The sequence below is a fragment of the Uloborus diversus genome, chromosome 3, assembly GCF_026930045.1.
Source record: "Uloborus diversus isolate 005 chromosome 3, Udiv.v.3.1, whole genome shotgun sequence".
NCBI classification, from domain to species: domain Eukaryota; kingdom Metazoa; phylum Arthropoda; class Arachnida; order Araneae; family Uloboridae; genus Uloborus; species Uloborus diversus.
In genome coordinates this window covers 147,358,832-147,370,992 of record NC_072733.1, presented here as the reverse complement: position 1 = coordinate 147,370,992, position 12,161 = coordinate 147,358,832, and the positions used below count along the sequence as shown (strand labels likewise).

Sequence of the window (12,161 nt, the reverse complement as noted above, 5' to 3'; positions counted from 1 at the left end):
GAAGCTATGGTTTTCTTAATTACATAATATTGTATAATTAAAATATAAATTAATTTATTAAAACTCAAATGAGTTATGGGTTTATTTTATAACCTTGCCCTCGTGTTACAATTATTATGACAATGTTCCCAATTAAAACCATTCATTTTATAGCATCTCGGTGATATTATACTGGGTTTAGTATTTAATTCGCTTGAAATGTTAAAGATATTTTACATCTACATTCACAGCACGTTAGTGCATGATATTTATGTATCAAAAAGTAGATTAAAAAGACTTAAGTGATCCTAAAAGAAACATTTAAAAATAAAGTCATGAAAACTTTGGTGTGAAAACATTGTATGCGCTGGGGGGGATGAGTGCTATCCAATTTCTGCCCCCCTTCCCCAAAGAATTTTCTATATCCGCTCCTGGGCCCATCCTAGTACGTACGCGATAACAAATATATATATATATATATATATATATATATATATATATATATATATATATTTCAATTTATTAAACTAAAGGGCGACTCCCGAAAAAAATGTCCCGTGCGTAACACTTAGTTTTATTTTTTCCAGCTACCCAAAGCAAAAAATAATGCTGTTAGGGAATAATACATTTTTTAATATATTATCAAAGCATAACAGTTAATCCCATATTTAGTTAATAGTTACTTGAATAAAATAAAAACTTAGTGTTACGCACGGGACATTTTTTCGAGAGAGAGAGAGAGAGATAGCCCTAAAGAAGTTTCAAGAATTGCAATTCGTATCGTGAGCATTTACATCTTCATCTCACTCGATTATCTTGTAAGTTGTATTAAAAACAATTGTCTTTTTCTAATTACACTTAATGCTTGACTTGTTTCATGGCAACTACAGTAGATCTCTGTAAGGTTGCAACCTCTTGCCATTCGTTCATTTTTTCTGTGTTTGATTAAGGGGCTCGAAATGTGACCTTCTTGCGCCTACGCAGCCATCCGTCTACACTTTATTTGGAACATCTGGTCCTTTTATTCTATGTATAATGCTCCAGTCGTCAAAATACAGTTTTCGGTAAGTTATATGCTTATTCGTCTTTTTCAAAACTAAGCAAAATTTATCAGGCTCAGTCAAATTTGTGTAACGTTTTAAATGTTGGCTGGAATCTACGTAAGAGTTTTCGTTTTGTTATCTAAACTATCATAAAGCAATTTAAATTGTCATTGAAATGTGTATTTTAGAATGTCAAGGAATGTCTTGCTTTATTTTATTAGCTGCATGGGATTATCTACTATTTTTGTCTGGCGTGGTCCTCAGGCCCGTGTTTTTAGCTATCAGGGTTGACCCCCCACCTGGATTTGAAAAATATAGTGAAATTAGGCATTTTTGTACGTACTTTGTTGTTTTTTCTCAATAAAATGTATTGGACACAAACTCTTTACCCCCTCCCATGGAAAATTTTGAAATGATGGTCCTGGTAGGCTTTTGTTATTGCAGAGCAAATTCTACAGGACCTCTTCAACTTTGATAAATTTCAGTTGAATTCTTTCAGATTTTCTTTTTTTATGAAGTTTATAGTTTAAAATTTTGAATTTTAATCACGTTTCGTTTTCGCTGTCAATTAAAAATGTAAAAGAAAATTGAGCTGTAAAATTTTGCTTGTATAGTACTTTCCTCCAAAAATAGCCTTGAAGAACACATTAAAAAGATAAGACAGAAACAGTTTTTGCGTCAATTGTTTTCCAAAGTTTACGAGGTATCTATTGCAAATAAACACGAAAGTATTAATTTAACAACAGCATTTTTTTCTTTGGTCGCTGTATTTTTTATTGCATTATTTTCGCGAATGAAACCATGATCTTCAATTTTTGGGTACATAATTTTATTTATATTTCCTTTGATACCACTTTATTTTACATTTAACCTGCCTAGTTTATTAACTTTTGTTTCCATCCTTCCTATTTAAGGAAAGTAACTAGAGAGTTCAGTTAAAAAAGTTTCTAATTGGTTTTCATTCGCCTTTGCAAACACATGTCAAAAAAAAAAAAAAAAAAAAGGCTTTAGTTTTTCCTTCAATGCTCCAGTTCACACTTAGGGGAGAGTGTTGTACCTTGGTACACTTTTCATATTTTAATTTTTAACGTCAATTATTTGAATCAAATTCAAAGTCTAAAAGTCACTTTAAAATACCCCAACATACTTCTATGCAATATAGTTTTTAAAATTCAGACAGTTTAAAAATAAAATCTTGCCAGCCATTTAAAGTAAAAGTTCCAAGCTGTCCCAAAGTACAACATCCTATTGTACCTTGGGACACATCTTGTTGTACCATGGGAAAGTCTTTGTGGTTCAGGGAACAGCCATATACTTGAAACAATTTTTCACCAGAAAACAAAAATAATAATAATAATAATAATTTTTTCATGGTAAATCAGGAATATTTAAGAAGGAATTAGGAATAATGAATTATGAGTTATTATCTAACATTGAATGTGTTTAAAAGACTACATAAGATTAGAAAATTTTCCATTTCCCTAAACATATCTTTATGCTGTACCTTGGAACGTGTCCTAAGGTACAAAATGTTTGGCTGTCCCAAGGTACAATCACCACGTGGTTTAAGAAAAACCAAAATGGTGGTCAATCTAGATGCACTATCATTATTTTCTCATAAGAAAATTATTTAAAGTACTTCTCTTTTATGACAAAATAAAATTCAGTTGATTAAATTTACAAATACAAAGACAGAAAATGAAATAAAAAGAAGAAAATATTTACTTTTGAGTCATGAAATTTTCTTTCTCTCACAAAATCGTCAAATTTACTCATTTAATGCTGACTTTTACTATGGCACCATTTAGTAGGGAAGGTTACTGTTAGAGATTACAAAAACATGCCTGCTAAAAATTGATTCTTTAGAAATTAGCAGTGTCCGAACGTACAAACCGTCCCAAGGTACAACACTCTCCCCTACCCAAAATGTGGGATGCTGCGCCAGAAAGAGTTTCGATGATATTTTCATCGAATATAAGGTATCCGATGCCCCAAAGCAGCAGTCGGATACCTTACAGTTGTTTTCAGTTTTGATGTCTTAACTGTTGCTCTGATGCTACGATATACCACACATTAGAAGGTAGAATACCAATAATGAAACTTTCCATCTGTTTAACTCACTGCTAACAAACTCAAACAAATTCTCTTTTACATGGTTTTGTGTGATGAGGGCTTATGCTTTTATTTTTGTCAGTAAAAAACAAATCGCTAGTTTCCTTTTTTTTTTTTGAAATAAACTTGAAAATGTGTTGCTGTTTTAGAAAAATATGCGAAGCAAGTTCAACTATGGTGAACTTACATCACAATTTTACATAATTAATCTTGCAATATTTTATGTTAAACTTTTAAGAACATAAAAATACGGCTTAAAAGTTACTGTGCATGTCTCTCTCACCCTCCCCCCCCCCTTTTTCTGTTGTCCTACTACGCCGATATAAATATGTTGTCACTTTTATTTATTTATTTTATATTTTGAAAATGTAACAATTGTTAATTCTCGGTAGGTTTTTCTATAGTATAAAATACTTCTGCGCATAGCATTTTACTTATCGATGTTTATTATTATTATTATTATGGTTGAGATATTACTCTTGCCGGCACATATTAAATTCAAAAATAAAAATTCATAGTGTTTTAAAGCTAGATTTAAAGTATAATGTATTAATGAATTGTCGTCTTTTTACTTTAGTCATAACGGAAGGTTTCATCATTAAATTTTCCTAAAAAAAATTTAATGTCTTCAAATTTTAAAACTTTTCAGTATACGCTTCATGCAGTTTCTTTTGCTCTCTTGAATATTTAAGAGGGTCAAATAAAAAATATATTCAATGGCCAGCTATCGGTAAAACATCTGATTGGTTTGCTTTGCATCTTTTATTTATTTATTGTACATACTACTTCAGCATTAATTGAAAAGTTAAATGCTGAACATTTTTTTCTTACTGCTGCACGAAATAATTTTTTTTTTTTTTTTTTTGTACAGTAGTATCTATAAATAAAACTTTAAATTTTCAAATTTTATTTTCCTCAGGGAAAGCATTTTAAATTTGAGCAAGTTATATAATGCTTGAGAAAATTCAAGATAAATGGGGCCTTTTCGAGAAAAAAAAAAGGAATAGAAAAGACATTTACCGTCCCAAGTGATCCCAGATATGCTAGATATGTGACAAATCAGTGGATCGAACATTCCAAATAAGATGATAATGTGGTTTAGGAAGACCTGTGACACCCTTATTGTGTGTGATCGATCGTAGTCCTGTTGAAAAATGACTCTTTGGCGCCCTGCCATGAGGACCAACATATGTGACTCAAGCATATCACAAACGTACCACTGGGCTGTCACGTTGTTGGGGATCAATATTAGAGGTGATCGTATATCGTACGCGATGGCACCCCATAACATCCCCATGGCCTCCTCCACAGTCCACACACGTACACGAGGCTCTGGTTCCATTTGGGTGCAATCCATTCCCGTTGAACGCGAAATTACTCCAAACAGAAGCGACAGAGTGAAAATCTTATCCAGCTTTTGTTTCCAGCTATACACAGCACAGCACCTAATTCGGTTTTTCCTAGTATTGATCCATAACATCATGAAAGTCCAAAGGTATGCTCGTGACATGTCTCAGTCAGAGAGCGGGCCCTCGTGGCAGAGATCCTAGGAGACATTTTTCAACAGGACAATGCTCGGTTACACACAGCAAATGTGTGCAAGGAATTCGTCCACCACATTATCACAATCTCTGGTATGCAGAGCCGATCCTAGGTTATCTGCCGCCCGTGTGCAAAGACCTAATGTGCCGCCCCTCAAGAGTAATTTGCATATTTTGACTAGTTTTTAACGTCTATATAAATCTTTCTTTAAATTTCTATGCCAAATTCGAATTTCAAAAAGTGAAGGGGACAGAAGAATGATCTTATAAAAAGGAAGAAATTTTTTATAGTAAGAAACTCCTTAGGTACAATTTATATCTTTGAAGAAAGTAATAGATACCAAAATTTACTAGTCGTAAAAACGCATTTTATAGTAAGATAAATAAATACCTTTGTGTTGTTGTAAAGAAACGAAAAGTAACAACGTATAAAAGGCACAAATTCGCAGATGGTAATCTGCGAATTTGCTTTTTATACGTTGTTACTTTTCGCATTTTATAGTCTTTCTTCGGTGACATCAGAGAAGGGACAGAGGAAGGGGAAGCGTTGGGGGAGGTGTCAGGGATTCAGGAGAGGAGGATTGCTCCAAGAAAATTATCGAAATTGGCGTATGAAAAATATTTTTAGTTAATCTTTAGTTGTGTTTGATTGCAAGGACAAAAGAGTCAAGTATATTCAAGGTGCATGGAGAAATTTTCGAAATTGACGTCAAATATCGCAATTTTAGGAACTTTTTCAAGACTTTAGGTGAAAGTAATGTTGCAGATCTTTCCTAAAATTCTTTCAAAATTGAAATCAATTTGAAGCTATTTTTTAAGACCGTAGCTTAGGAAGGATCGGCGTTCTTCCCGAAAAATCTCCGAAACTGAAATTTTAAACCCGCAATTTTGGGTTACCTTTGTTGACGTTGCAAGAGGGAGGGAGATTCAATCGTCTCCCATCGAAAGATTTCGAAATATAAGTTTACTAGTGGTACCCGCACGGCTTTGCCCGTAATAGAAAAATTAAAAGGTCTTTTGGTTCGCCTGTATATTTACAATTAATGTATGGTGAATTTTCTCGCCAATTGACTTGTACCCATGTTACGGTTCCACGTTATGATAATTTCGTATCTCGCCAATTGGCTTGTGCCCATGTTACGGTTCCACGTTATGATAATTTCGCAATTTACTCGTCCATCTTATGATATTTTTGTTCTTAAAATTGGAATAGAAAAAGAACCACATCGAATTTTCGAAAAATCGCTTCGAGGTGCACACCCCCATGCTACAAACTAACTTTGTGCCAAATTTAATGAAAATCGACCGAACGGTCTAGGCGCTATGCGCGTCACAGAGATCCAGACATCCTCTGGGTTTATCTTTGGTTGTGTTCGGTTGCAAGGATAAAAGAATAGGGTATACTCAAGGTTCATGGAGAAATGATCGAAATTGACGTCAAATATCGCAATTTTAGGAACTTTTTCGAGACTTCAGGAGATAGTAATGTTGATTTTCTTTCCTAAAATTCTTTCCAAATGGAAAACAGTTTGATGCTATTTTTTGTGACCGTAGCGTAGGAAGGATCGGCACTCTTCCCGAAAATTTTCCGAAACTGAAGTTTTAAACATGCAATTTTGGGTTACCTTTGTTGACGTTGCTAGAGGGAGGGAGATTCAAGCGTCTCCCATCGAAGGTTTTCGAAATTGAAGTTTAAAACGCAAATTTAGGCCGTCTTTGGTGACGGTAGGGGATCTGGCGGCTATCCTCCGGTAATTTCTCGGCACTATTTTTTCAAAAACCCGTTTTTGGCTAGATTTGAAAACAATAGGGGAAACGTGAAAATATTCCGAACCAAAATATTATTCGGAACTGAAATCCATTATAGGCTATTTTGGGGAAAGAAGGATTTTGGAGCTCTTAAGGGGATATTTCTAAAAGCACAATTTTATATTATCTTTGGTGATGTTAACAAAACTGGGAAGCTTCTACGGATCTTTCGGATATTTTTCAACATTAATATCTGAAAAATATAACTATAGACTTTTGTTCACCTCACTTCGACGATTGATGGATATGCCCTAGCGCCGTGAAAAGTTACATAAGCCTGGCAGTTCTCCTTCGGAATTCTTTAGAAATATAAGTCCCAAAATCGTATTTTAAGCATTGTTTGATAACGATGGGACTAAGAGCGGGCGGGGGTTCAGTGTGCCATCACGAACTGTGTTTTTGAAACTGAAATCAATTTCAGGCTAGTTTAGTGCAGGAAGCTGTGGCTCCACGGAACCGTCTAAAAACGAAATTTTCAGGTATAGTGATTGCGTTGGAGAAAAGGGGGATCCGGGGTTTTTCCCCAAAAGTTCTTGAAACTGATGTTTGAAAAACGCGATTTTAGTTTGTTTTTCAACACGTTAATTGAGAGGGGGTGGAATTAGAGGCTTCTCTAAAGACGCTAATTGAGACTGTCTTTGGTAGTAATGTTTGCGAATGGATTTCGGGGTCCTCCACTGCAAACATTTCGAAAAATACCAAAGCAATTTTATATGACGTTTGATGATAGGAAGGGCTGTAGTCTGAAAACACGTTTTGGATTTTGGAGTCAACATTTTTTGCCTATGTTTGATTAAGTAAAGGTGAAAGAGGTGAATCAGAGACTTAATTAGGTCCTTAAGATCGATGGTTCAACCAGCGAAATTTTCCGAAAGTAAAGTCCTAGAAACGCAATTTTAAGCCTTCTTTAGTTTCGTCAAGGAGGTCATGGCATCCTTTTGGATCTTCGTTTTGGAGCTACATTTAAATTTGCTTCCCGGGGCAAGAGCCCCGTCCTCCTACCTGCAGTTCATTCAAGATTTTAATCGGAAAATTGTCATAAAAGGGAAAAAGTACAACATTTTAGTTCGTCATTCATATATGTTACTTTCAAGGGAGTCGCAATTTTCCACTTTCTCTCCACGCATCCACGATTGTTAAACACAGAGTTTGTTACATAGTTTGTTGTTTGAAATGCTTGCGAGAGTATTTAATCAGTATAACTTTTTTTTAATAAATAAAATATGTCTTCATTGTTTAGGTCTATAGAAGCTTGGGGGGGGGTAAACATTAGTGGCCGCCCTCGGTGCTCCTTTTAGACGGCACGATTTCATCCTTCAGAAGGGGGCTTTTCCCCTCCCCTGTATCCATGTCTGATTACCGGTTCTGTCACAAACTTTGCAACCAAATGAAGCATGTGTGTTAAGAGTAGATATTAATGGACAATGAACCAACACAATGTTCCCTAACATTCTATTTTTCTTAAACTATGCTATGCTGTCGGGAAATCGACGCATACTTTGACAATTGAACATTTAAAAATCAGCATAATTTATTCTACTTATTATAAGTTATCTTGTGAGAAATTCTTGAGGAATTTTGCTTGATTATAAGAACTATATGATGCGGCTTTCGGCCACCCCTTGCTTTGGCCGCCCTTGTGCGGCGCACACTCTGCACACCTGCTAGGATCGGCCCTGCTGGTATGATTGATTCCTCGATTTGTTACAGATCGCGCATATCTGAAATCCTATGGGATGGTAAATTGAACAGCCTACGAGTTCGATCGATTTCGTGGTGTGTTTGCAGCATTGAGCTATAACACTAAGAGGAGAGAGAACTTTCCATTCTTCTACATTGAGGCTCACGGTCCGAATTTCGAGCGAGTTTGGCAAAACCAATTGCATTATAAAACATCTTGTTTAATGGCAAAAGACCGCTTCTTTTGCCACAACGGTTTGAACATATTAAGGATTTGAAAAATACATGGCAAAAGACTTTACATGATAAAACTTGAGTTTAAATTTTAAAAGTGCGATTCTTTTGCCATACTCGCTTGGGCAAAAAACGGACCGATAAGTTCGCTCTCCTCTTTGTGTTGCAGCTCAATGGTTTGCAGTAACTGCGTAACTAGATGACGTTGGACTTCTTACTAGATTTTCTAGGTTTCACAGATCGCCTGTATTACCTCGTGTATCCACGATAGAGGTGACTCAACGAGGTGCTAAAATCGCCATTTATTTGATTTTTTCCTATAATAAATGATAATTTTGTTTTCACTTTGTTATACTTACATCAATATTGTTCTTACGTACGTTACTTTCAGACAACTCCTTTTAGGTGCATCGATATTTTTTTTTTAATACTCTGCATTTAAGTTGAACAGAAGCTAGTTCTGATGACTCTAATACTTAAATATTGAGGTTATGTTTGCAAAATGTTTTCAGCTCCCTCTTATTGTATTATATGAACTCCTACTATTTCCTACGAATGGAAAATAGGCATGCGTGATCTTGGCACGGTCCTGTTTTCATAGTACATTAATTCTTTGCTGATTCAATTTCTTGGAGTAGAGCAGACCGACAACAGTTAGGGGAGAGTGTTGTACCTTGGGACACTTCTAATTTTTAAGAATCTATTTTTAGCAGCCATGTTTGTGTGATCTCTAATAGTAACCTTCACCACTAAATGCTGCCGTAGTAAAAATCAGCATCAAATGAGTAAAATTGACAATTTTGTGAAAGAAAATTTTATGACTCCAAAGTAAATACTTTCTTCACTTTTATTTCATTTTCTGTCTTAGTATTTGTAAATAGTTAATCAACTGAATTTTATTTTGTTATAAATGAGAAGTACTTTAAATATTTTGCTTATGAGAAAATAATGATAATGCATCTAGATTGACCATTATTTTGATTTTTCTTAAACCACGTGGTGATTGTACCTTGGAACAGCCAAATATTTTGTACCTTAGGACACGTTCCAAGGTACAACATATGCATGGTTCTAAGTAATTAAGATATGTTTAGGAACATGGAACAGTGTTCTAATCTTTTGTTGTCTTTTGAACACATTTAATGTTAGATAATAGTTCATAATTCATTATTCATAATTCATAAATAATTATTCATGATTTAATTCACTATCATGATTTTTTTTTTATAGTGCAAAATTGGTTCAAGTATATGGCTGTTTTCGGAATCTTGAAGGCTTTCTCAAAGTACAACAGGCTATGTCCCAAGTTACAATAGGATGTTGTACCTTGGGACAACTTGGAACTTTTACTTTAAATGGCTGGCAATATTTTGTTTTCAAACTGTCTTATTGAAAAAAAAATATATTGCACGGAAATATGTTGGATTAGTGTAATGAAACTTTTAGATTTTAAATTTGATTCAAATAATGAACGTTGAAAATGAAAATATGAAAAGTGTCCCAAGGTACAACACTCTCCCCTAATGGACACATTTCAGTCAATGAACACAGTTCACAGTTTGTTTAAAAAATTAAGGTTCAGAAGTTTGTTCGTTGATGAACGGGGTAATAGTAACTTCCTTCTGTACAATTCCATCACAAAGCTACTAGAAAGTTTTGTTTTTCCACAGATTTTAATTATTCACTTATTATTTAGCACCTCCCCCCCCCCCTTCCAAGCATAGTATTAAAGTTCTGAGATGCAATTTCTTCTTAATATAGTTACAAATGCCAATAGAAACGGTTTTAAACGCCACGTGCTAAATGTAATATTTTTAAAAGGTATTAGGATTTTAGATAATTTCTGAAAATGAAATTGTACTTATGTGCTCATATAGTGTTCTGGATACCCTAAAAATTCGAGTTAGTGCTTATGTCATCGATTTGGTAAATACTAAAAATTTTATTTATTTATTTATTTATTTATTTTTAATATTCTTTTCCAATTGAAAGTGTGCTTCAAGCAAAATTAACGTCGTTTAAACCAAAAACTAGATTGAAATATATTTAATAATTCCTTTCCAAAAGCGAAAAAATGTTTCGAAACATCTTTTCTGAAGATTTCCATCACAAATTACTTAGAAAATTATCGAAAAATTCAGAAATATCATCTTTTTAGGACAAAAGTTTCCAGTATAATTGATTCTCATATAGTACTTTTAAAAAAGATGTCCTTTTTACTCCAATTTAAAGATTCCAGGTTATATTTAGGTTAACATCTAGCGTAAATGAATCCTATATGTCTGAAATTAAATAACAAAATTTAAATTTTTGATGTAATATATCGCACTCATGCAAATATATTTTTTCCCCACCAGAATAAATAAAAAAACTGGTTGGATATGATGGAAAAGCTCGTTATTTTCTTATTCCTGTCACTGGCCACAGCGGAAAAACCTTGGTGGTTAAAAGTAGCTGAGAAACAAGGGTAAGAAATTTCAAAGGAACATAACCCCATCTGTGTGCAGTTATTCAGGGTAACTTCGAGCCACGAGGGTTGTTTTTTCACCACTTTATATCTTTTAGTATATTTTACTTCAAAAGAAATTGTAGAAAGTTCAGTGCTGTGTACTACTGACAAGGCTATTCTGTCAATTTTTCCTTTTTATTTCACAAAGTAAGTTGGCAACGCTGTACACAGCTCATAGTCAAGTCCAATAATTCTTAAGTTACAGTTGCGAACACGGAGTAGGAAGAAGGAGAGAAATGTCCTACGGGATTGCTAGTATAAAAGTGGCAATGTTTGTTCACTTTTTCCAGAGGGCGCTGTATGTGCACCGCTCCCAACAATCGCAGCAGATCAATGTTAATGATGCTAAGTTTCTCATTTTTTTTAGAGGCAGCTATTAAAGCAAAAAAAGAAAAATACTACTGGGAAATGGTTGTAATAAGGGGCCAATATAGTGGACGATGTACGGCTTTCGTCCACAGGAAGTTAGCGCAGTATTTTGATGGAAAATTTTATTTTATTTTTCATCACCAACTTGCGGAATTTGTCTGCTATTAATATTGCGCTGTGCGATGTTTTATTTTTTACGAGTTGGAATGTTTCTATTCCTGTAAATAATTGACGAAATGAGAATGTAGTAGAATTAATTACGGAAATACTTTTTTTAATTAGTTGTAAATTTCGTGACATGTTTCGAGAACTAATTAAAGCGAAATAATTTTTTGCTTTCACGATCTTTAACAGATAAAAATAAATGTTAATGTTCTATTCACTTAACTTCAAGCTGATATTGATTATAATCATTTTATTCATGTATTTACGCACTGCTTAGAAAAATTGTTATCATTATTTTTTTTATTATTATTGCATTTTTTTCTACAACTAAATCGAAAAAAAAATCGGGAAACCTTTTTTATTTAAAAAATACATATGATTAATTTCAACAGAAATCCCCATAAACTATCTCAAAAAAGCGTTCCAAGGTATAATTTTTTGAATGAATAAGGTTTCTCGATTTTTTTTCCATTTGGTTGTCGAAAAAAATGCAATAATAAAAAAATAATGATAACAATTCTCTTTAAAGCAGTGAGTAAACACGTGAATAAAATGATTATAATCAATATCAGCTTGAAGTTGAGTAAATAGAATATTAACATTTATTTTTATCTGTTAAAGGTCATGAAAGCAAAAAATTATTTCGCTTTAATTAGTTCTCGAAGCATGTCACGAAAGTTACAACTAATTAAAAAAAGTATTTACGTAATTAATTCTATT

The 12,161-nt window shown here is 33.7% G+C and overlaps 1 protein-coding gene across 3 annotated transcripts in view; it reads left to right on the top strand.

Moving 5' to 3' along the window:
- Positions 1-932: 932 nt before the first annotated feature.
- LOC129218273 (periostin-like) overlaps positions 933-12,161 on the top strand; it is a 55,515-nt gene continuing 44,286 nt past the window's right edge. For 2 of the 3 annotated variants that reach the window (XM_054852504.1, XM_054852502.1), the window contains exons 1-2: positions 933-1,043; positions 10,756-10,865. In XM_054852504.1, coding sequence (XP_054708479.1) covers positions 10,780-10,865 — 86 coding nt within the window. In that variant the 5' untranslated portion in view covers positions 933-1,043; positions 10,756-10,779. The other variant, XM_054852503.1, reaches the window with a different exon arrangement.